The sequence below is a fragment of the Sorex fumeus genome, unplaced genomic scaffold (assembly GCF_029834395.1).
Source record: "Sorex fumeus unplaced genomic scaffold, SorFum_2.1 ptg000006l, whole genome shotgun sequence".
In the NCBI taxonomy this organism is placed as follows: Eukaryota; Metazoa; Chordata; class Mammalia; order Eulipotyphla; family Soricidae; genus Sorex; species Sorex fumeus.
In genome coordinates, this window is record NW_026606063.1 from 58,413,236 (window position 1) to 58,438,882 (window position 25,647).

Here is a 25,647-nt window from a genome sequence, read left to right on the forward strand (position 1 = left end):
GAGGCAAAGCGAAGCAACACCAAGAGTGTCCCCAATGAACACCCTTTCACAGAGATGGCACCAAGGGCCAAGAAGGAAGCTCCTGCCCCTCCTAAAGCTGAAGCCAAAGCCAAAACTATAAAGGCCAAGAGAGGAGGTAAAAGGCATCCATGGTCTCAAAAAGAGGACCTGCGCCTCACCCACTTTCCCAAGACCCCAAAGGCTGCGCCTGAGAAGGCAGCCCAGAGACCCTGGGAGAAACCAGCGTGACCACTGTGGCATCATCGAGTTCCCTCTGACCACAAAGTCAACCGTGAAGAGAGAAGACAACAACACACTTGTGTTCATTGTGGATGCCAAAGTCACAGGCACCAGATCAAACAGGCTGTGACAAAGCCCTTATGACACGAGAGTGGCCAAGTACAAGCTCTGCTCAGACGTGATGAAGAGAAGAAGACCTGTGTTCTCTGGATCCTGAGCAGGATGCGGAACACACCAACAAAACTGATATCATGAAAGGAGTCCAGCTGGCTAATTCTAAAGACACTTTTTAATGGTCCCCTCACCATTAAAAAAAAAGAAATACACTTCATGTAGCATAACATTAATGAAAAGCTATTTCCAGTTTCTTTGGGGGGAGTTTGGAAATAAATGGAAGAGAATTACAAAGAAAACAGCAAAAGAAAAAAGCAAAACAATTATTTTATCGCTCTCTTTGAATAAATCACCTATGGCAAATTTAACTGTACGAGAAATGAAATGCAAATGACTAAAAAAATAAAACAGCTTCCCCACCCCTGCCCCATGGGACTCTGAGATGACACCCACAAATTGCCCTCAGTGACTTACTAAGTTCCTAAATGGCCTTGATCCAGAGACACACAAACAAATCTCGGAACCGAGCAACTCGCTGCAGAGATCTCTTCAGATCCTAAGTATTAAAATTTTAGAATTCCAGGAGTGCACAGCCACTCTTGCAGACGTGCAACATTATATGCTATTCATAACAAGCAACACAAGACAAATTGTCTAGCATTGCCTTTCCAGCAGATTTGAGTGGTAGTGGGAAAATTCCAAATAATAATGGTGGGACTGGTGTCGAAATACATTAAACAGTGGAAAAAAAGAAGTATGTTTACATGACAAATGAGATTGTTTAAATTCTATTTTAAAAATAGTAGTGCTGTAGCACTGTCCTCCCGTTGTTCATCGATTTGCTGAAGCGGACACCAGTAACGTCTTCATTGTGAGACTTGTTACTGTTTTGGGATATCGAATACTCCACGGGGAGCTTGCCAGGCTCTGCCATGCAACGGGATACTCTCGATAGCTTGCCAGGCTCAGTATATCAGAAAATCAGAAAGGATATATATAATAAATATACAAACGTGCATGTACAGTCTGATAAAAATGTAATAAGGACCAGGGATGTAGATCAATGTAGATCATTGGCACAACACTTGTTCTGCATGTGTGAGGCTCAAGGCTCAGTCTCTGGCACCATAAAATAAATCCCCAAAACAAAAAATAACACACATCCTGTTTTTTTTTTTTTTTCCTTTTTGGGTCACACTCAGCAATGCACAGGGGTTACTCCTGGCTGTTCACTCAGGAATTACAGGAATTACTCCTGGAGGTGCTCAGAGGACCGATGCTGGGAATCGAACCCCAATCAGACACATGCAAGGCAAATGCCCTACCTGCTGTGCTATTGCTCCAGCCCCACACACATCCTGTTCTGTAACTTTCTTTCCTCACTGTACTTTTTTTTTAACACTTCTGCAGAATTATTTTTTAAATTTCTGCAAAATTATTTTTAAAATTCAGATATTCTTTAGCTACATTTAGCAAATTTTACTACAAAACCAAAACAAATCAGGAGCAAAAAATAAAAAACAAAGGCCTACCTGATGGCCCCAGTGGTAAAAATGTATCAAGCTCTACATGAGAAAATGCTCTACATCATTAAACATCAGGGAGATGAAGATCAAAACCACAATGAGATTCACACCTCAAAGACTGGCCCACATCCAAAAGAACAAAAGCAACCAGTGCTGGCACGGATGTGGCAAGAAAGGGACACTCCTTCACTGTTGGTGGGAATGCCGACTGGCTCAGCCCTTTTGAAAAACAGTATGGACCATTCTCAAGAAATTAGAAATTGAGCTCCCATTTGACCCAGCAACACCACTCCTGGAAATATATCCCAGAGAGGCAAAAATGTATAGTCGAAGTGACATCTGCACTTGTTTGTTCATTGCAGCACTCTTTACAATAGCCAGAATCTGGAAAAAACCTGAGTGCCCAAGAACAGATGATTGGTTAAAGAAACTTTGGCACATCTACACAGTGGAGTACTATGTAGCTGTTAGAAAAGATGAAGTCATGAAATTTACATACAAGTGGTACTACATGGAAAGTATCATGCTAAGCGAAATGAGTCAGAAAGAGAGGGATAGACATAAAAGGACTGCATTCATCTGGGGGACATAAAGTAACAAAATAGGAGATTAATACCCAAGAATAGCCGAGATCAGTACCAGGAGGATTACTCCAGGGCTTAGAGGCAGCCAGGCATTCTAGGGGAAAGGGCAGCTCAGATAGAGAAGGGAGCACCAAATAAAGGGTGTTTGGAGGATCCTCCGAGGATGGGAGATGCATGTTGAAAGTAGACTATGGACTGAACATGATTGCCACTCAATGCCTCTTTTGCAGACCACAACATCCAAAAGGAGAGAGAGAACAAAAGGGAATGCCCTGCCACAGAGGCAGGGTGGAATGGGGGAGATGGGGGTGGGAGGGATACTAGGATCCATGGTGGTGGAAAATGGGCACTGGTGGAGGGATGGGTATTTGATCATTGTATAATTGAAACCCAAGCACAAAAATTTGTAAGTCTACAACGGTACCTCATGGTGTTTCACTAATAAAAATTAAAAAAAAAAAGTATCAAGCTCCAAGGATTAAAACGCTTGTCTAACAGGTAGCCAAACCCAGTTCAATCCCTGGCACCATGTGGTTCCCCCAAGCACAGAGGTGCTGGAAATCACCTCTGAGCAAGATACCCTGCCCACCAGTACCAATAGCAGGCAGGCAGCTCTGAGTTTGGGATGTCCAATACTGGGAAAAGAATGTGCAGTCCCCAGGTCAGAGCCAAGTGTTTGCAGCATTGCAGCAAAATTGTGTGAGCGCCACCAGCCCTCCCAGGTAGCACCACACCCAGAAGCTATGTACTGGCCAAACCAGAAGTCACCACCTGCAGATATATGCATGAGTGCCACAATGAGCCCCAACTAGACCTTACCCGGAAACTGCAGGAGCACCAGGACTGAGGAAGTGCACCCTGCCCTGGCCACTGGGGCTCAGTGTGCGAGCAGGCTGGTGTGTAACTCCCCGATGACACCACAGCGAAGGAGGAAAAGTGAATATGGAAATCAATGGGACAGCATCAGTGAAGAGCAGTACACACCTCAGACCTTTCCTGGAGAGGTTTCCTGCCCAGGTTCTCACAGGATGGCTCTTCTACTAGAAGCAACTTCTTGTGAAGCTCATCCATTTTCTGTTTTAATAGCTGTTCTTCAAAAGCGTTGGCTTCTTTTTTTTTCATGTATTGCTCATCTTCATTTACTTTAGGAAAAACCAAAAAATTGGTTGGCAAGCTAGTTTATATCAAGTTATCAAAAGGAAAATATTATATTTTGAATAATTTAATTTTTATTAATTTTTTCCATGTGTGTTAGGTTATTAGAATGAAAATGGCCATTTTCTTTTTTGGGGGTGGGGGTGGGGGATACAGCTGGTGATGCCAGCTCAGGGGACCACATGGGATGCCAGGGATTGAACTTGTGCAAGGTGAGTGCTCTACTCGCTGGAACCAGTGGACTCTGGTCCCAGTGGGAGTTGCATTTTAATTATGTAATCACAATTACTTTTGAGTTATCAAAACTTCACATGTTTAATAACAAAGACATTTCAAAAGTTCATAGTATGATTCTAAACACTTATCGAAACAATGACCATGTAACTAACTCACTTGGAAATCAAGTTTTTTTCTTTCTCCAAAAACAAGGTGGGAGCAATAGTACACTGAGTAGGGGGCTTGTTCTGCATGTGGCTGATCCAGGTTTGATACCTGGCTCCCCAAATGGTAACCCAAGCCCCACCAAGAGTGACCCATCAGTGCAAAGCCAAGAGTAAGCCCTGGGCATTGTCAGGTGAGGCCCAACGCTATAAACTGTCACTGTCACTGTCCTCCCATTGTTCATCGATTTGCTCGAGCGTGCCCAGTAATGTCTCCATTGTGAGACTTGTTGTTACTGTGTTTGGCACATCAAATACGTCACGGGTAGCTTGCCAGGCTTTGCCATGCAGGCGAGATACTCTTGGTAGCTTGCTGGGCTCTCCGAGAGGGGCGGAGGAATCCAACTCGGGTTGACCAGATCGGCCCTGTGCAAGGCAAACGCCCTACCCGCTGTGCTATCGCTCCAGCCTAACAATGCTACAAAAACAAAACAAAACAAAACAAATCTAAAAATAAATAAACAAAAATAAATCCTTAGGTGTTTTCTAAGAAGAAATCAGAGTCCAGGGTACTAAAAGGTTAAAATGACCACTAGTTAGCATAACTAAGCCACATACACACTATTGCTGTAACTTCAGTTCATATTGTGTGAAAGAAAATTTTCCCAAGTCTATGGTTCGAACTCAATCCTCTAGGCGTATCACCTGTTTAATCTCTCAGTTGTTGACAGACTGGGAAATGATGAACAATTAAGAGAAGTCAACAGACTGACTGGATTCCAAATAATTCAGCCCTTAATGGAACAACACTCATTGGGGACCATGCTGCAAGGAGACAACACAAGTGGTATCAACAGTGTTTTCCCTGCAAGGAACAAAATCTGGTCCAATCAATAAATAGCCCTGGCATGACTCCCTCAGGGCGTATTAACAGCAGCAGAAAATTTTAGAAAACTCTTTACTCCAAATCCAAATTTCATTAAATCCTGTCACAATATAAATATCTGACCAAAGGTCTAGAGTTGTTAACATAATAGTTCAAATCTCTCATGTGTGCAAACTATTTAAAAAATTATTATTATTTTGGTTTGGGGGTCACACCTGTCAGTGCTCAGGGCTTACTTCCGGTTCAATATTCAACAATCACTCCTGACTGGTTTGGGGAGCATATGGAGTGCTGGGGATAGAACCCAGGCTGGATGTGTGCAAGGAAAACACCCTTCCTGCTTAACTATCTCTCCAGCCCCTATTGCATACTTTCTTTTGCATATTCTCTGACCAACAATCAATGAAAAAAATGTAACTACTCAGAATAATGCTCATTTTAAACAAAATCAGATTATCTCAAATGTTAGTGAAAGTACCCCATTGTTCATGCTTTCTCCGCTGACTATATTTCTGGGCTCTCAGTTCTTCAAAGGAAAATTCTGAATCTCCTCGGATAAGCTTCTCCTTGCAATACATTACAACTTGCTGAACATCAGCGTTGGCTGCTGAGGATGGGGGTACAGAATATCCGGATTTAGAAATCATGATCACCCTTTGGTCTCTATAATGGGGAAAAATACATTATTCACAATAGCATAGTCCAGCAAATCTTGAAGGGAACTAAGGAAGACATTACAGCACTGATAAGACTTGCCTTTTTGACTCTGCATCACAAGCTGAAGATGGAACTCCAGAAAGTTCTGAACCCTGGAGAGATAAAAAAAAAAAAATCAGTGAATATAAAAATACAAGAAACCCAGAGCTCAATTCTTCACAAATATGTAAGAGCTTGAGGGGCTAGAGAGACAGATCAGGGGCAAGGTGTTTGCCTTGCAAGCAGCTAACCTGGGTTTGATGCCCAGGACCCCACAAGGTTCCCTAAACCCTGCTTGGATGACCCCTGAGCCCAGAATCAGGAGTAAGCCCTGCACTGTTGTGTATGGATCCCAAAACAAAAACTGCGTAGCACTGTAGCACTGTTGTCCCATTGTTCATCGATTTGCTCAAGCAGTAACGCCTCCATTGTGAGACTTGTTACTGTTTTTGACATTTCAAATATGTCACAGGTATCTTGCCAGGCTCTGCCATGCAGGCGGGATACTCTCAGTAGCTTGCCGTGCTCTCAAAGAGGGATGGAGGAATCGAACCCGGGTCGGCCGCACAAAAATATAGCTATTCAAATCTGGGGCCAGGGAGAAAGGGAGTAGAAGGCATGCACTGCGTGCAGAAGGCCCAGGTATACCACTGCATGGTCCCCCAGGCACCAGTAGTAGTGACCCCCCAAGCAACCACTGGGTATGGCTCAAAAACCAAAAGCAAGCAAACAAGTTACTGAGTGAAATGAAATCTTTGAGGCAACCATTTTCCAATGTCCCAGAAACATAGTTCATACCTGGTTCTTAGAGCAGCAGGCTGAGCCATTCTCTGGATTTGATTTTGATGTCACTGTTCTGTTTAAAATTTGATTCTCCTGCAGAGGTGCCAATGCCCTGGCTATTGGGGAATAGAAAAGAAAAATGCAAGAAAACTCATACTGGATAAAATGATTAGAGCTAGTCTCCTGACCCTGCAGTAAATAACATAAGAAATAAGCCCATTCTCTCAGAAAAGGAAGTCAAACTCTTTTAACTGACTACGCAGGTGGTGGGAAATGTTCACTGGTGAAAGGACAAGTGTTGGGAACATTGTATGACTGAAACCCTATAATAAACAACTTTGTAACTGTGTATCTCACTGTGATTCAATTAAAAACTATAATTTAAAAAAATCAACAAGACCCCCCACACTTTTTAGATAGGAAAAATGTAAAGATAATTTTCTTGGGGCTAGAGAGATAGAAGGTTTGCCTTGCACACAAATGACCTGGGTTCGATCCCCAGCACCTCATATGGTTTCTCTGAGCATCACCAGGAGTGAGCTTGAGTGCAGAGCCAGGATTAAGCCCTAAACACTGCTGGGTGTGGCTAAAAAACAAAACAAGATAATTTTCTTTTCTTTTTAAACTTTCTTTTTTTCTTTTTCTTTTTGGTTCACACCCGGTGCTCGGGGGACCATATGGGATGCTGGGAGTCAAACCCTGGTCTGCTGTGTGCAAGGCAAACACCCCACCCGCTGTGCTATCGCTCTAGACCCCAACAAGATAATTTCCTTACCAATTCAAGATGCCCAAGGAAGACATAAAAGAAATATAAATTAAGTGTGCTATTTAAAATAACAGAAGATGCTTACTGCTAAAATGCAATACTTATTTCTAAGAAAAAAATACGACATTTCTGTAAAAGTATTAGATACATATTATTGAATTCAAACTCCAGGAGTAGTATCCTCTATTTTTATCAATTTTGTTTGTTTGTCTTTTGGTTTTAGGGCCATATCCAGCAATACTCAGGGGTTACTCCTGGCTCTGCACTCAGGAATTACTCCTGGCAGTGCTTGGGGGGCCATATGAAATACAAGGGATCGAACCTGAATCAGCCACGTGCAAGGCAAATGCCCTACCCACTGTTCCGTTGCTCCCGTCCCAATTTTGATATTTTTTAAAATTAAAAAAATATACAAAACCAGCATGTTTTTCATGTGATTGCTCTTTCAAAGTTCTTCAAAGTCTTTCAAAATCCGAAGGCATCATCCCTGCCTGCTCTCTAGGATTATTTAACAGGCATTATTATGGGAGTATCCCCATTGCCTAAGACAATAGAATCATTCCTGCAAGAATTAAACCCACAGTTTCATACTTGTGAGACAGGCACTCTACCACTACCACTAAGGTCCACCTCCAGCCCAGATTTGCTCTTTGGAAGGATGTCTCACAAGCAATACTCACAGGCCCTTTGGGGGTAGGGGGAGGAGGAGAAAGGATCGGTCCTAGTGGTACTCAGCCTGACCACACGTGGTTCAGTGCTGTGCTCAGTCAGGAATGCAGAGCTGTTAGGGACTCCATGGCACAGGGAACCACCAGAGCCTGTTGCATATTTGAACTTGGGTCTTGGCACAAGCAAAGCATGTACCCCTGACTACTGAGCTATCACCCCACCCAAGATTTGCTTGGAAGAAGGAAAAAGAAAAAGCAGTGTAACTCGGAGATTGAGTAAACTGCGACATTTTGGGAAATGTGCCTTTACCTTGAACTGGCAAATGAGCTTCAGTGAGGCGTGTCTGAAATAACCTAAAGGATAGTAGAAAGGCATAAATTTAGATTAGTTTTATAGGTTAAATATATATTTGGATTGAAGTGAAAACTAAAAATGACAAACAGTTTATACAATTATCAAAGACAGAACAAAGTAAAGTTGAATTTTACAGCTGCTTTAAATTTTTCAAAGCTCTGGGAATGTCATCATACCAGTACACTTCAATTAGAAAAATTCCTCCCCTCAAACTCTACTAAAAAGTAGTAACAATTAAAACAGCATGGTACTGGGCTGGAGAGATAGCACAGCGGGTAGGGCGTTTGCCTTGCACGCGGCTGACCCAAGTTCGATTTCCAGTATCCCATATGGTCCCCTGAGCACTGCCAGGAGTAACTCCTGAGTACAGAGCCAGGAGTAACCCCTGTGCATCACCAGGTGTGACCCAAAACACCAAAATAAATAAATAAATAAACAGCATGACACTGGAACAACGACAGAGCCACAAACCAATGGAACAGGGTTGAGTACACTGACACCCCCCTCCCCACCAAATATATGATCATCTAATCTTTGATAAGGGAGCAAGAAATGTGAAGTGGAACAAGGAAAGCCTCTTTAACAAATTGTGCTGGCAAAACTGGACAGCTACATGCAAAAAAAAAGGGCTCAGATCTCTATCTAACACCATGTACAAAAATCAGATCAAAATGGATTAAAGACTTCAACATCAGACCAGAATCCGTAAGGAAGGTACATTGAAAACAAGGTTGGCAAAACCCTCCACGACATTGAAGCTAACAGTATCTTCAAAGATGACATGCCACTGGCCAAGCAAGTGAAAACAGAGATAAACAAATGGAACTATCTTAAACTAAGAAGCTTCTGTACCTCAAAAGAAACAGTGACCAAAATACAAAGAAAGTCTACAGAATGGGAAAGGATATTTGCCTAATACCTATCTGATAAAGGGTTGATATCAAGGATATACAAAACACTGGATGAATTCCACAAGAAGAAAACCTCCAACCTCATCAAAAAATGGGGTGATGAAATGAATAGAAACTTTCTCAAAGAAGAAATCCGAATGACCAAAAGCACATGGAAAAATGCTCTTCATCAGGGAGATGTAGATCTAAACAACAATGAGATATCAACTCACACCATAGAGACTGGCACACACCCAAAACAAGAGCAACTAATGCTGGCACGAATGTGAGGAGAAAAGGATTCTCCTTCACTGTTGGTGGGTATGCCAACTGGTCCAGCCTTTCTGGAAAATAAAATGGACATTTCTCATAAAACTAGAAACTAGAAACCATATGACCCACCAATACCACTTCTGGGAATATACCCTGGGGACCCCAAAAAAAACAGCAGAAAAACCATCTGCACTCCTATGTTCATCGCAGCACAATTCACCATAGCCAGAATCTGGAAACAACCTGAGTGTCCAAGAACAGACGAATGGATAAAGAAACTATGGCACATCCAATACTATGCAGTTGTTAGAAAAACGAAGTTATGGAATTTGCCTATAAATGGATGTATCATGGAGAGTATCATGCTGAGTGAAATGAGTCAGAAGGAGAGGGACAGATATAGAATGATAGCATTTATCTGTGGTACATAAAAAATATGTATATAGTAGAACACTAATATCCACGGCCAGGGAAAACGGGCTAGGAGGACTAGTCAATGGTTGGAACTATCCACAAGTGTGTGTGGGCTCAGGTAGGTAAGATAAAAAAGAGACCAGTATGACAATAATAGCAAGGAATGATCACGCTGGAAAAGATCTGAAGGTTAAAAGTAGGTAAAGAGATATTCTTGATTACCTTTCAGTATCAATATTGCAAACCACAATGGAGAGAGAGAGAAAGAGAGAGAGAGAGAGAGAGAGAGAGAGAGAGAGAGAGAGAGAGAGAGAGAGAGAGGAGGCAGGAAGGAGGTGGGGTTGGGGGGTGATGGGAGAGAACCTGGGGACACTGGTGCTGGGAAATGTACATTGGTGGAGGGATGGGTGTTGGAATAGTGCATGACCGAAATCCAATCATGAACAGCTTTGTAAAGGTCTATCTCACAGTGATTCAATAAAAGTTTTTTTAAAAAAAGCCTGAGGATTCTAAGGGGATACAATAAGTAACAAGTACAGGGAGGTATCAAAGAGGAACAGCAAAAAAGAAACACAATAATCACTTGAGTAGGCAATTTGGTTTTATGATCTCAAACTTTGCAATTCTTTATATCTCCTTTGACTTAACAGTTTCAATTCAGAGAACCTACTAGAAAGAACTAGAAGGGAAACTACATTAGGAAATACCTTTATGATAAAGGAAAAAACCTAGACACACTTGCATTGGAATGTCAGGTGTGCTTGCAACACTATGACAAGCAGAGAAAAGAATGTGAGCTAAAATATAAACAGGTTTTTTCTGTCTCTTACTTTTCTGTACATTCAAAATCCCTGACAAGATATATTTGATCAAAGGGAAAGTATAAACAGCAATGAGCAAGGTCAATTATTAAGAAACTCATTATGCTGCTCCTTAAAAGATTCAAAATGTTGGTAACAAGTTAAATGTTCAATAGGAGAACAAATTCTGACCTACCCTGGGACTGATTTCATAGCCATTTTTCTAGTATAACTAGTTTATAACTGGCTAAGAGTAGTATAAACACTGTCAAACACTGTACTCCCGTTGTTCATCAAGTTGCTTGAGCGGGCCCAGTGACGTCTCCATTTTTTTGAGACTTGCTGTTACTGTGTTTGGCATATTGAATACGTCACGGGTAGCTTGCCAGGCTTTGGCATGCGGGCGAAATACTCTCGGTAGCTTGCGGGGCTCTCCAAGAGGGGCAGATAAATCAAACCTGGCTCGGCTGGGCTGGTTACGCACAAGGCAAACGCCCTATCGCTATGATATCACTCCAGCCTTAAGAGTAGTATTTGCTCCTGCTGTCCTCCCGTTGTTCATCGATTTGCTCGAGTGGGCCCAGTAATGTCTCCATTGGAGACTTTGTTGTTACTGTGTCTGGCATATCGAATACTCTCGGTAGCTTGCCAGGCTCTCCGAGAGGGGCAGAGGAATCGAACTCGGGTCGGCCATGTTGGCTGCGTGCAAGGCAAACGCCCTACCGCTGTGCTATCGCTCCAGCCCTAAGAGTAGTATAATGCACAGAATATGGGACTGGAGAGATAGTATAGTGGGTAGGGCATTTATCTTGCCTGCAGTTCACCTGGGTTAACCCCCAACCCCCAGCAGTGACCCCTAGGCACAGAGCCAGGAACAAGATCTGTGCACCAATAGGCATGACCACTTCCTCCATCCCCGCTCTTTGCCACCTTCCCCCCATCCCAACACAGAACATATAACCAGAAAGAAATTTAATTTACTATTAAAAATACTATTTACTATTTAATTTACTATTAAAAATAGGCTTAGTAAAAGATATCAGCAAAAAATACACCAAAATGTTAACAGTGGCATTTTGGCTCAATTTCTTTTCCTTTATACTATGTAATATGATCCATATTTTCCACCATGGCAAGTAGTTCCCTATGTAGATAACAATATTTTATTTTCTGTTGTTCTGGGCTACACCAGGCAGTGGTCAGGCTCACTCCTGTACAGTGGGGAGGGGTTAGGGGGAACCATATGCAGCACCTGGGATTTGAACCCAGATTGTCCTCTATCCTACTCTCCGGTCTGTGCTCTAATTTTCTCATGCGCTGACAGCACCCACCTAAGTTCGGTGGGAAGGTCTGAGCCCTGTTGTTTTATCTACCTGTACTGTTGCTGCAGCAGCTCCCGGGGTTCGGCCTGGTTTTGAATTCCTCTCCGGAAGACAGCGCTGGCATGCTGCAGCTGCCCCTGGCCTTCCAGGTGCCCAGCCCAGGCTAGGTACAGAGGGGATGACAGGGTCCCAATGCCATGGTTGTACAGAAATTCAAAAAACTGCTGGCGGTCACTGTTGCATTCAGCCTACAGAAACACAGAGCAGACAACAGAACACGGGCACTGCTAGTGAGTCTGTCCCAGAGTTGGTCCTCAGGGGCTGCCATAACCCATGCTTCTGGGTAGGGCATCTGGAGGTCTCTAGCTGCAAATCAGAAAGTTATGTGCTTCCTTTCCCTCCATCTACTGTCCCCCATGTCGTCCATACTACTTCCCATCAGGGTGGGCTCCAGTGTTACCCTTTTAAATAAAAAACTACTTCCATCTTACTCTGACCTTGCGCAGGTTCTGCAGGTTCTGTGTTGTGTTTCGTAGCTTAGTGAGAAATCCATGTACCCTAACCCAGGGCACTGATGATTTTATCAACAGCTCTGCCCTCCACTCTTAATTTCAAGACTGAAGAAACTAAACCATTCAAGTCGAACCAAAGTGAAACTGTCCTGCTGAAATTTACTTAGTGTTATAAACCCATAATAAAATAATATTTTAATTAGAGGGGGGGAAAGTAAGGGGCCAGAGAGATAGTACAGGAGATAAGGCACTTGCCTTGCACACAGTCTCTCCAGTTTTAGTCCCCAGCACCCCACATGGTCCCCTGAGCCCTGCCAGGGGTGATCCCTGAGCACTGCCCTGACCACAGCTGATTGTGGTCCCAATGCAAACAAAAAAAAAAATAAAATACTAAATTGAAAAATAAAAATAAAGTCTGACCTAAATCAGTCATCTCCTTTCAGTACCAAGTTTAGTTTCTGATAATCCAAAGATTCCATAATCAAAGATTCTATAATACATATCTCTGATCATATCACTATCACTATCATCCCATTGTTCCTGGATTTGCTCGAGCAGGCGCCAGTAACATCTCCATTCATTCCCGTCACGTGCTAGTTGGGGGCTCTTTCAGGGTCAGGGGAATGAGGACCATCATTGTTACTGTTTTTGGCATATCGAGTACGCCATGGGTAGCTTACCAGGCTCTGCCATGCAGGCGGGATACTCTTGGAAGCTTGCCGGGCTCTCTGAGAGGGAGCCTCTGAGAGGGAGGCTTTTGGAGCAACCTCTAATCACCTTTACAGGTGTTCCCAGTCAGGCATATATGTGGACAGGATACTCTCAGTAGCCTGCCAGGTTCTCTGAGAGCAAGAACTAGACAATTAGAGTTCTCTTCCGGGAGCTTGGTTTTATAGTCTCTGGATCTTGGCCGTTGGTGGGGTTACACGGCAGTTGGTGGGTATAACTGTTTAGCTAGTAGAAGATGGGGGATCTGGGTGGAGGAGGCCAGATCCGAGCAGGCTTGGAGATCTCAGCCCCCGGTCCTGCACACCTGGGTTCCTCGGCCAATTCCTTCATGCGCGAGGCTCGTCTGAGCATGTGGAGAGTGGTCCTAGCATGGATCACTGATCCATGATCACTCTGATCATAAAATTTTTAATATACATATGACTAAAAATCACTGTCACTGTCCTCCCGTTGTTCATCGATTTGCTCAAAGCGGGCCCAGTAACATCTCCATTGTGACACTTGTTACTGTGTTTGGCATATCGAATATGTCACGGGGAGCTTGCCAGGCTTTGCCGTGCAGGCAAGATACCCTCAGTAGCTTGCCGAGCTAAAAATAAAAGGAATTAAAACAAAAGCCAACAATAATATCAGTGTCAGGGGTTAGGGGTGGGGTGGAGAGGAAGCAAAAGTATAACATGATTATAGAGCTGACTATACATCTGGAAGTATACTTACAAATTTTAAACAGTAATTGATAAATCTCGGGTCACTGTGGTATTTCTTCTTGTCTAAAAACTCTTTCATTAAGCGTTCTAATGAAATTGTCAGGTATTCATTATTCTCAGGAAAATTTTCTTCTACCCACCGCATGTAACTGGAGAAAATAGGGAGAATATTAGTTTCCAGGGCAGCACATCATTGATTTGAATGGGAGAAAATAAAATAAATGCTAACCTTTCCCATTCTCCAAGTGGGTCATCACCCTTATAGCTCTGCATATGGGCTTCAAACATCCTAGAAAAGAGCAAAATAAGCACATGAGCTATTAGTGATAATTCCTAAGATATGAGTTCCACTTATGTAATCTTTATCACCTATATATCTTACAGAGAAAATTAAGAAGCTCGATTTAAATGATTTATAAATATTGAAAGAGCATTCACTCAGAGATGCTCAGGAAACTGAGAAGTGGTCTGTGTTTCTTCCAGGAACAAGTACATATCCAAGGCAGCACAGCCTAGGAGGGAGCTGGATGAAGGCTCGGCTCAGCATCACCCTAATGCATTTCAGCAGTAGGGCTCTGGCCTTGCACATGTGAAGTCCTGGGTTTGAGCCCAGTACCAGGGCGACAGATCAGAAATCTTTTGCTCCTCCTAATAAACCTCCCCTTACTCTGAGGAAATTGGCTGAGACTAGACTGGTGAATTGAAGTGAGCCAGCCCAAGGCACCCTAAGGGTCTCCGTAGATGCTCCCAGAGGAGTAGATGCTCCCAAACCAGTGATCATCACTCACAAGCTATCCCCTACTTCCACACATCCACCACCACTTCAGTGAAAAATAGCCAGTGTAAATTAAGTTCTCTGCAGGGAACTTGTAGGGACATGTGGTAAACAAAAAAACAAAAAGCAGAAGTGAAATGATGTCTGGTTACACAGCAAACAAAAACAAACAAAGGGAAAAGGTGTAAGAAAGTGACAAGATTTCTTATTTTCTGCACAGCCTGAGGGGTGAACCCTGCAGCTATTTAAGAGGGCAGAGCAATTTGTGCTACTTAAGAGCAGAGGTGCCAAGTTCTGATTTTCATCTAAAAAGTTGATTCTTCACTCCAAGTAAAGAAAGGGCTGGGGAGTAAGAACAAGAGAGGGAAAGCAGTTAGAAAGCTAAAACAAGTCCCAGAATAGGCAATGGGAATCACTCAATGGAACTGTATGTTCCCCCTTTGAGAGTCCCATTAAAACCTAAAGGTCTTCAATGAAATCACATGATTTTTTATCCTTTCTTCTGTCATCCCTGCCCAGGAACTGATACCCAAAAAGATAGATTACCTTCTGACCCAACAAACTCATTTCTAGAAATCTAGAAGATATCTACATCACCAGATGCAAAGTGCCACATGTACAAAACTTCACTGGTGAATTATTTACAATGTCAAGAGATTGTCAACTACCCAAATGTCCATACACAGGGGATTTCTTAATAGCAATTATGATATACGAAATACCACACAATAAAAGGAATGAGAAGACGCTATGTATTGATGGAGAATTCTACAAGGGAAGTTATAAGCTAAAGAATTTTATATCTGATTTCATTAAGAATGCATATGTGGAGCTGGAGCAATAGCACATGCACGTAGGGCATTTGCTTTGAACATGGCCTATCTGGGTTCGATTCCAGCATCCCATATGGTCCCCTGAGCACTGCTAGGGGTAATTCCTGAGTGCAGAGCCAGGAGTAACCCCTGTGTATCGCTGGGTTCGACTCCAAAAACCAAAAAAAAAAAAAGAAGAATGCATATGCTCTGCCACCAAACATACACATTTAAGAGATATTTTATATGCGTTATATTTGCAAAAAGAAACACGCGAAAAAATAAACTAGAGCGTTTGAAAGAGTTAGGCATAGATCTCAGTGAATACTTCTATTTCTGACAAGTGGAAATCTCCTTCTCATGCTTCATAGCAGATAAATCCCTGCAATGCACGTTTCTCGGGAAATAGAGATCACCCACTAAACATTTCATATCTGCATTACCAATCAAATTTCCCTCAGTATAATGGTCTAGATACACTGCAAATACTAACGTGCTCCATTTACTAAAGCAAATTATTTTTTACAAATCCAAGTCAGAGATACCAGCTTTCCCTTTTAAGAGGGAGGAGACACTTGTAAAAGTGAAATCCTTGAGGACTTATGGTTAAAAGGTCTTGAAGTAACAGATTATTATTTTGACTTTAGTTTGCTCTCCCTCTTCTGAATCTAAAGAATGAGATTTGATAAAATAATAATAAAATAAAAATAAAAAATAAAAGGGCCTTTACTTTACTTGATAAAATAATAATAATAATAATAATAATAATATAAAAAACAAGCCAGTTTTACTCCTCCTCACAAAAGATTTCCTTTAAAAGCTTTAGAGACAGTCCAGGATAAAGGTATAGGGTCTATAGGATAACAGGGTCTATAGACACTGTTACAATATTTTAACAAATTTTAGTAGGGTGGTATAAAGACGATGCTCCCAGCTAGCTCTTCCCGCCCCTTAAGTGTTTGTTATTCATGGACTTTAAAAGCCCAGGTTAAGAGTGAGAGCTGTTTTGAAACTTCTCCCTTCTGGAGTAGAATTCTGGTTTTGGAGGGGGTGGAAGCACATCCGGCGGAGCTCAGGACTCACTCGGGCCGGATTCGGGGGACCCTATGGAGTAGAGGGGATCGATCGATCGATCGATCCATCGAATCTACCTGGCCGTGAGCAGGGAAGGATTGACTGTCCAGCGGCTTCCGGGCTGAACAATTGCTCGGGCTCAGGAGCAGAAAATTTCAAGGACAAAAAGGCTTTGCAAATCTGTCGTAAGACCTACACACCGGTTCCGGCGTCTCCTCTGGGTTCGAACTCTTTGGTACTTTCAGGGCCCCGATAAGCCCAGAATCGGTTCCATTCACAGACTAAAACACGAGCTCGGCGCATCTCCCGATTCGCCCGATTTCTCCCCAAACTGCCAGCGCGGTCGTCGCTGGGTGCAGGTGCGCCACGATGCCTGGCGGACAGCAGTGGGGACACGGCTCGCAAGCCCCTCAGCACTTCCCCACGAGGGGTCCCAGGCACCGCGGGGACGGTGAACGCGGAGCCGGGGACAAGGCCAAGGCCAGGCCCGTGGGGGACCGGAGGGGCAGGTCTGGGCGGGCCGGCCCCGAGCACGAGGACCCCAGTCCCGCAGCCGCCCGGACTCAAAGTCTGTGCCCCCGCGTCGCCCCCCCTGCCCCCCACCCGAGCGACACCTACCGAAAGACATTCTCCGGGTTGTCCATGGCAAGTGGGACCACAGTCGCCGGCCCCGCGCCCCGGCCTAGGAGCCGCCGCCGATTCGAATCTCCCGCGCAGCCGCAGTCTTGGCAGCGAACGTTTTGCAGGACGCCCGGTGATTGGCCGTCGCCGCAGGCCGCCTGGCCAACCGTCGGGGTCGTTGCCAGGACACCACATCCCGCCTCCCTAGCTGACCGGAGCTCCTCCCACTTCCGCGCTGGGCGTGGACGCTGCAAGGGCCCTGGGAACTTGTGACTTGCTGGTTGCCGTACCTTGATACTGCAGCGTCCCGAACCATATTTCGATGTTTTTCTTTTTTTTTTCCCATTTTTTCAAATTTTACCTAGTCGTGCTATGCAACAGGCTTACATAATTAGGCGGCAAGGCATTCCAGAGAAGGCTTTAAAAAAAAAAAAGGAGGAAGTTCCCCCAGAAAAGTACCTTGAACTCATCTTAGGTCCCTTTATCATACCTATGAAGTCTAGAAGCGTTTTATGTCTGTTCATGAAGAGATGAAAACGAATCTTGGATGTAGGGCCGAAGTCTCATTTAAGGTTACAGAGTCCGAGGGAAATGCAGCTTCCGTTCATAGGTGGAACCCCGCAGGAGATATCCATCCAGGTTCCCAAATTCTGTGAAAAGCCAGGATGCTGGGTCAGGATCTAGTAGTGGGCTAAGGAACTTGTCTGGCACATGTCCCGCCTGGTTTCGAACCTGGCACCCGCACATAGTCCCCTGATCCCTGCCACACGTTTGATACCTGTGTGCATCCAGCTGTGCCTAAAAACCAAAAGGAAAAAGAAAAAAAGCAATCCCAGATGTTGACAGCCATGAAGATTTAGAAGAGCACAGAATTCTGTACTGAAGGACAGTGATTCATCAACTTAAGTGGGCTTTGACTTAGCAACTAAAGTGTCACTAAATCACTGGTGGGCACTTGAGGTTGGTGATGTAAATTTGCATGCATCGCTGATGAACGATGGGTGGTAACTTTGGATACCTCTGGCTTGGTTTAAGAGGTCTGAAAGACCAATACCCTGCGTGTGAATCTGGGTGTCCCAAAGCCAATAGGACCCAAGGACTAGTCTTGCATTTTGAAGGTATTTAACTAAGAACAGGGTCTTCTAGCTTAGATCAGTACCATGCACTTGGGTTCTAGACTGACCATTGGCCTGGTTGGATGAGAATTCCTGGGAGACAGGGTCCCTGAACTCACAGCTTGATATTTGTTGGTGTTTCCCCAATCAAAAAAAAAAAAACAACAACAAAATCAGAGACGCTTGCAAGGATTAATAATACCAGCAAGGAAGATTTCAACATGTTAGAATTAGAAGCTCTGCAGGCAACATTTTCTGAAGTTATAAATCAAAAAGAGCCATCTTGTAAAGGAGTACAGATGTCTATAAAGAAATGTATAATATGCTGAAATATCTAAGAGTATTTTTGGAACATACTCAGCCTCACCATCTCTGATCCTTGATCTTCAATGACTTCCCTTTCTACCTTTCAAGATTATTTCAAGAAGTACTTGGCAATGCAAGTTAAATAGAAAGAGCTGTTCATGTGATTACTTTGAGAGAAAGTCTCACTCTCTCCTGGCTCAACTTCTTAAGTTAAATATTCAAACAATTTAGCAACATCTGGAAATGTCGGTGTTCTCTGAGTTCTAGAATTTTTTCTAGAATATCAGTTTGGCTTATCCTCAGAGGGTGCCACTCTGGAGTCCATACAGTGTTAAGTCTTCTCACCATCCCAGGAATCAGCACATTTTCCTTCCACCAACTCAAATTCTCAACTCCTGCCCGAGAAAAGTTCAATAATCATCAGTTAGGAAATGTTCATTGAACATGCATTATATATAGACTTCACTCTATTTTACACCTGATTCAAACCTTATTTAACTCAAAAAATCCTGTCCTTAAGAAATTAGTGAAGAGAGAGTACAGTTAAGGTGCTTATCTTGCACGTGACTTACCCCAGTTTGATCCCCAGCACTGCATATCCTCCAGCACCATCAGTAATGATCCCTGAGCACAGGGTCCTGAGCACAGTAAGCCCTGGGTGTGGCCCCAAAATAAAACAAAAAGAAAATTAGTTATTTGACCTGAGGAGAAGAGGCAGGTCCTCTCCCTTCTAGTGAGGTCCCAGCAGCCTCCATATCCAACTGCCACCACATTAATGGGCCCAGTGCCATGTCTCCCAAAGCATGACAGCTCTAACCAGCAAATTTCATGCTGTTCATAGTTATACTTCCTGTCACTGGGTGAAGCTAGGTAGGGAAGGAAAAGAACAACTCCCAGACTAATTCATCAGAGTCTCCAAGGGAGTCAATCTACAAAGATTCAACCTCAGGATAGCAGGAAACTGAAAAACCAATGGAAAGGCACATAGAATCCCACCAACTTCAAAGAACGAAGATAATAACATGACTCAACCAACACTATCAGCTCTAAAATCTTCAGAAAACGATCTTATTGACACCATGCTTAGAATGTTTAACGAGTTCAAAGAAACAATGGCACAAGTAGTCAGTAAAGTACAAGAAAGTATGAGACCTCAAATGAGAAAACTATAAGCAGAAATGTCAGAAACAAAGAATATGGCAGAAGAAGAAGGAGAAGGAGAATGAGAGGAGAAGGAGGAGAAAGAGGAGGGAAGTGTAAGGGGGAGGAATAAGCAGTAGAATAACAGCAGATGAGGGAAAGATCAAGAACCTCCAAGATATGTTGGTGGAAACTTCTAGAAAACAACAGAAGATGAATAAAGGCCTCAAGCAGCACACTAAAAGACAATGGAATGAGTTCAGGAGGAACAATTGGAGAGTTTTGGGAGTCCCTGAGATCCAGAAAGGCAAATTTATGTAGAATCCATGTTTTAGAAATCATAATTAAGAATTTCCCAGAGCGGAGGAATATGGTCAACCAAAGAAGCCCAAAGGGTCCCAGAGAAAATAGACTCAACTAGGAAGACTCCAGAACACACTGTTCTCAGAATGACAAAATGCAAAGACAAAGACTGATTATTGAAAACATCAAGATCAAAAAAGAACTTATGAGAACCAAACTTAAATAACCAAATTTAAAAAGTGCCTGTCAAAATGGCGGGTTGGGGGGAAGTAGTAGAAGAGGAAACTTGGGAACCTAGAGAGAAGTTCACACTGGTAGCAGGATTGGTGATGGAACACTATATGTAAAAACCCCAACTATGAAGAAATTTTTAATTTATAGTGCTTGAAATTTTTTTAAAAATTTGAAAAGCAAAGGAACTTACATACAATGGAAAGTCCACCAAATTCATAGCAGGTCTATCAAATGAGACAATATGAGCCAGAAGAGATTTAAAGGAGATAGTATAAAAACTCAATGAAGTGAACACTTCAGCAAGAATATTTTACTCAGCTAGATTGTCATATAGATTTGAAGGAACAGCTTCATGGACAGGCAACAGTTTTGGGAATTTGTAACCTTGAAATTGATTTTGTAAGAAGCATGAAATAAGTTTCTTTGAACGGCAAGACAAACTCCTCAGCACTTGGTATTGTGAAGGGCACTCATGGCACTTATGGTTGCCCTCTACTAGATTCAGAAAGGAATGTTTACTCCTGGTCTGCTAAAGGATTTTATACACATTCAATAGCTAATAACTCATTTATGTTGAATATTCTTGATCAGGTGATTATTAATGCAGACACTTAAGCAGTATCTATAATATAATATTTTCTAATGTAAAGCCAATATTGCCTCTCTTAGGATAAAACACACTTTTATAGAAGCCTATTCAGATTCTCCCCTTTAAATTATTTTTAATTTATCTTTAGTCTTACTAAAATACACATTTGTAGGATTGACCTATTTCATGCAAACTTTAAAATGGATTAGTATAGAATGATCCATAATATTTTTAAAATTTATAATTATTGATTTACGATCTTGTGTAATTTCAGGAGATAAGCTCAATTCATCTATATTTGTATAGGTATCACAACTTCTTCAAAGGGAAAAAAAGAGAGTATCTCATATGTGGTACAAAAAACGGAAAGTAGTGAGTGATGGTGGTTGTGGTTTTGGAATGATGTATGTATGAAATGTATTATTAACAGTACTATAAACTCTAGCACTCCAAAAAAAGAGTTAAAAATAAACAAATAAAAATTGTTCTTTTTAACACTCCTCCCGCCCCCCAAGATGGTAATATTTGTGTACTAAGCTGCAAAATGAATATTTATATGCTAGGTAGGTCAGAGGAGAGAGAGTCCTTTAAGTCAAAGATACATGAAGAATGTGATCCTGAATTGTTTTTTGTTTATTTTTGTTTTTGTTTTGTTTTTGGTATGCCCGGTGGTAGTCAGACCTTACTCCTGGCTCTGTGCCCAGGGATAAATCCCGGTGGTGCTCAGAGAACCATCTGGGGTGCAGGGATCAAACAGGTCAATTGTGTACAAGGAAAGTGCCCTTTGGGCTATGTGCTCTCCAGTCCTGGTGATCTCAAATTGAGCCTTGAAGGGAGGGGGCTATGGAAAAGACTGGGGAGGTTGCTCTGGATAAAGATGAGAATTATTCAGGGAGATCACCCTTGAGGACTTATATTAATGATTTAGCAGAGATATTTTATGTTTTTTTTAAGCTTGGTTTGATATTTTGATGTCAAATCCTGAGTGCTAGGTGAAGGCCTTTGTATCTGATCATTATAGTAAGTAGGGAACAGAATGTTGTGGTCCTAACGACTTATCTGTATTCTGTTTTCTAACCAACACAGATTGCCTGCCTTCTTTAACTTCTGCTCCTAGGGGTTCACTTCCTGGGAGATGTGTTTACAGAGTTAGGGTAAGATTTTCTGATGTTTTCCACACTGTACCTTTTCATACTGTAACTTTCCACAGGTTGTCAGCGGTGTCTAGAAGCTGGCATGTTTATAGAAACCATTTCCTGATTTACTCAATTACTTCCTTTTCTGTTATTATGGAAGTTCCTCTCTGTCAGTCATCGGGATAATTACGATGATCCTTCTACACAATGTGTTTTGATCTTAGTGTCCACGTTAGATGAACTGGTGGTGTGCAGAATTTGTTTTATTTGTGGCCAAATGAATAGGAAGTTAGTAGTAGCAGAGAATAGTATTTTTCACTGGATTGGTGGTAGAAAAAATGAAGACTCAGATCTCATTGAGGTAGGGGTCTTACAACAGCAAGATGTCCTTAGTGTATAAATAAAGACAAGAAAGATCATTTGTGGAGCCTAGGGAAAGTGACAGAAACAGATCAGAGAGAAAGCAGCTACTTTGATTTTAGACATGACCAGCTGGAGGAGTTGTATGTAACACTATGTGACTCAATGGAAAGAGACAAATTCTGTGAAGACTGCTGGAGGTTACTAGAAATAAGATTCATAAGCTGAAAATCATTCTAGGCTTAGATTTTTTGCTCTAAAAGCTTCACATCAGTTCTACATGTCATGAAAATGTTAAGAACTTTCAAATAGTTTGATGAAGTAATAGTTAGAACTTTGATAAAGAAAACCTGTAAACTTAACAATACCCACAATTTCTTTAAGTCAACCTGAACAGAAGCTACCTAGAGCTGGCAAATGTTTTGACTTTGTTCTTTCTGTGCTAATTGGGACTGCCTGCCCTGTCACTGATCACTGGCCTTCATAAAGTTGGTGACATCTCCTCACTGACAACCCAAAGTAAGACTTCTTTGTATTATTTTGTTTCTTTTCAGTCTTTTAAAAATCATTCATCAGTGTTTTGATTCTTCTGCCTTATATTTCTAGTAACATAAGAGGAAATTACACTGTTTCTGTTAAGATATTAGAAATTTAGCCTGTGTAGTCTCATTCCCTGGTTCTCTGTGTTCTAAGATATATTTCATTTTCAGGCATGATTGTTAAAAATCTCTAAGAGGTACACTTATTAGTGGCTCATCCTTCACGCCCTACTGAGGTCACAAGTTGCCCCCCACAAGTGGCTCTCCAGCATGGCCATGGCTCCAGAGGCAAAAGGACTTAGTCCAGAGCCCGGCAGCTTGTGGCAGAAAAGTGAATGGACCATGCATTAAACAACGGCGCCATGCCTCCCTGCGAGGGAAAGGGTGTTGCTCCCTTCCACCTTTTTCCCCCCTGGCAGCAAGGTGGCCGCCGCCTCGAAGCTTATTGGAAAGCCAGGTATGAGCTGGCAGTGACGGGGCAACTGCAGTCTCATGGGAAGCGGGGAGGTACCGGCTCGTCCTTCACACCCTACCGAGATCATGAGTTGCCCCCACGAGTGGCTCTCCAGCACAGCTATAACACCAGACACACAGAAACCAATCTCATAATTATCTGGCTCTTTGCAGAAATCTAAAATTGCGTTGCCGCAATAGTGGCCGCACAACATTATATGATTCTCATAACCAGTTATAGAAAACAAAGTATTTCACAATGCCTTTTCAGCAATTCTGATTGCTGGGGGGGGTGGGGGGGAGATTCTAAACAATAATGGTGAATCTTTTGTCGAGATAATGAATGTAATCAATGTAGAGAAGAGTTAAGTAGAAATCATCTGCCTCACAGGCATTGGGGGGGGGTAAATTGGGGTTATTGGTGGTGAAAAATGAGTACTGGTGAAGGGAGAGGTGTTTGATCATTGTATGACCGAGACTTAAACCTGAAAGCTTTGTAACTTTTCCCACAGTGATTCAATAAATAAATATGAGACAAAAAATAAATAAATAAAACTATGGAAAAAAAAGTAAGGTGGAGTTCATGCCCAATTCAATCAGCTAATCAGTGGCTGAATAATTAGCAGTACTCCTACATAAAAAAAAGCGGGGGGGGGACTGACTTCAAGGGAGACAGATGCTGTCTTAGAAGACAAGAACCTCAAACTTGTTCTTAATAAACACGTTTAAAGTATTGAATAAAATCACCATAGGATGTGATGATCATGACTACTGATCAAATAGAGAATATCGATAAAAAGGAAAATTATAAAGAAAGACATAATGGGAATTCCAGAGCTATACAATATTTTATACAGTGATCAAAGTTAGTGAATCCTGAGAAGGACTCAACAATAAAGTTGGCAGAAGAAATCAGACAGTAAAAAATAGAAATGGAAAAAATAGAATGAAAGTTGGCAGAAGAAGGAATCAAGCAGAGCAAACAAGATTATGGAAACTAAAAAATAGAAATGGAAAAAATAGAATAAAATCCCCCTGACTCTTACAGAAACGTGCACCAACATACACAGAATGGGAGTGTTTGAAAGAAAGAGGGAAAAGAAAAGGACAAAAAAAAGTAAAAACTGTCTCAGCTGCGTAGCAGAGAATGCTTCAGCAAAAAGGTGAAGGACTAGACAAAGGGCAGCTTCCTAACATGACCCACTATATACAACCCACTGAACAGAGGAGGGCACTGGCCAAGGATCCCCGTGTTCCCAGGACTGAGTGATTTTCAAGGACATAAAACTTTCAAAATTTTCAGCTGGGACATGTCACAGGCCATTTGGGATAGGGATTCCACAGATCCCAGGTGAAGAGAAGACAGAGCCATCATGGTGTCAGAACACAAAAATACACAGGCCTGAGTGAGGCCCACTCAGGCTTTGCTTTGACTGGTGGCATGGTCCTTGGAAAGGCTGATGGGTGCTTGGTTGAGTGTGTGCCATGCACCAGCCATTATGCCCAAGTCTTCCCATGATGTAGCAACACTGGCTACTTGCCTTCTAGTTTCAACTTTCTTATTATATATAGACACTACCTCCACTACCCAGCTGCCGCCACACTCCAGGACGCTTTCCGGACCCGCAGAGCCTGGCAAGCTATCTGTTGTGTATTCGATATGCCAAAACCAATAATTACAATGGATCTCATTCACCTGACCCTGAAGGCTTCACCAACATGGCAGCACTGAGAAGGATGAGAAAGGAGAGGCCGATAAAATCTCAAGGCCGAACTAGGCTGCCACAACGAAGGGAAACAAAAATGATCGTCTGTACTTTCAATGCATGTATGCTAGCATCAGATGCATCCATCGAGGACCTGATGGTACAAGCATGAAAGATCAAGTACGACATCATTGGTCTGACTGAGACAAGAAGGCACGATTCTCACCATGCCGTTTTCAACACTGGAGAAGAATTGTTCCTTGGAACATGTGATAAAAGAGGTGTCGGAGGCGTCGGTGTCCTTGTCAACACAAACTTGGCCATGAGTATTGATTCGTTTAAATGCCTAACAACCCAAATCGGACGTTTACATTTGAATAGATGTGGCTCACTGCCGGTAGTTTCTATCTTCGTTGTCTATGCACCAACATCTCATTATGATGAAAGAGAAATTGAGAAGTTCTACATGGAGCTGGAGAAGTTCTGTAAAGAAGACCACACCTTCTACAACATCATTGTGGGTGATTTTAATGCCAAGATAGGACCGAGAAGATCAGCTGAAGAACTTCACAACGGGACCCATGGCCTAGAATGGAACGAACAGGGTGAGAGACTGTCTGAGTTCATCATGTCGACCAAGACCATCCATGGTAACTCACAGTTCCAGAAGGCTGAATCGAAACG

General features: G+C 42.5%; 1 protein-coding gene across 2 annotated transcripts in view; it reads right to left on the reverse strand.

Annotated features, from left to right (window-relative positions):
• Positions 1 to 17,105, reverse strand: part of BUB1 (BUB1 mitotic checkpoint serine/threonine kinase) — a 36,839-nt gene extending 19,734 nt beyond the window's left edge. For both annotated transcript variants that reach the window (XM_056127425.1, XM_056127434.1), the window contains exons 1-9: positions 17,080 to 17,105; positions 14,030 to 14,089; positions 13,811 to 13,949; positions 11,904 to 12,100; positions 8,109 to 8,152; positions 6,380 to 6,480; positions 5,642 to 5,694; positions 5,364 to 5,548; positions 3,449 to 3,606 (exon numbers count right to left, since the gene is read on the reverse strand). In XM_056127425.1, coding sequence (XP_055983400.1) covers positions 3,449 to 3,606; positions 5,364 to 5,548; positions 5,642 to 5,694; positions 6,380 to 6,480; positions 8,109 to 8,152; positions 11,904 to 12,100; positions 13,811 to 13,949; positions 14,030 to 14,089; positions 17,080 to 17,105 — 963 coding nt within the window. The remainder of the gene's footprint in view (positions 1 to 3,448; positions 3,607 to 5,363; positions 5,549 to 5,641; positions 5,695 to 6,379; positions 6,481 to 8,108; positions 8,153 to 11,903; positions 12,101 to 13,810; positions 13,950 to 14,029; positions 14,090 to 17,079) is intronic.
• Positions 17,106 to 25,647: the final 8,542 nt, after the last annotated feature.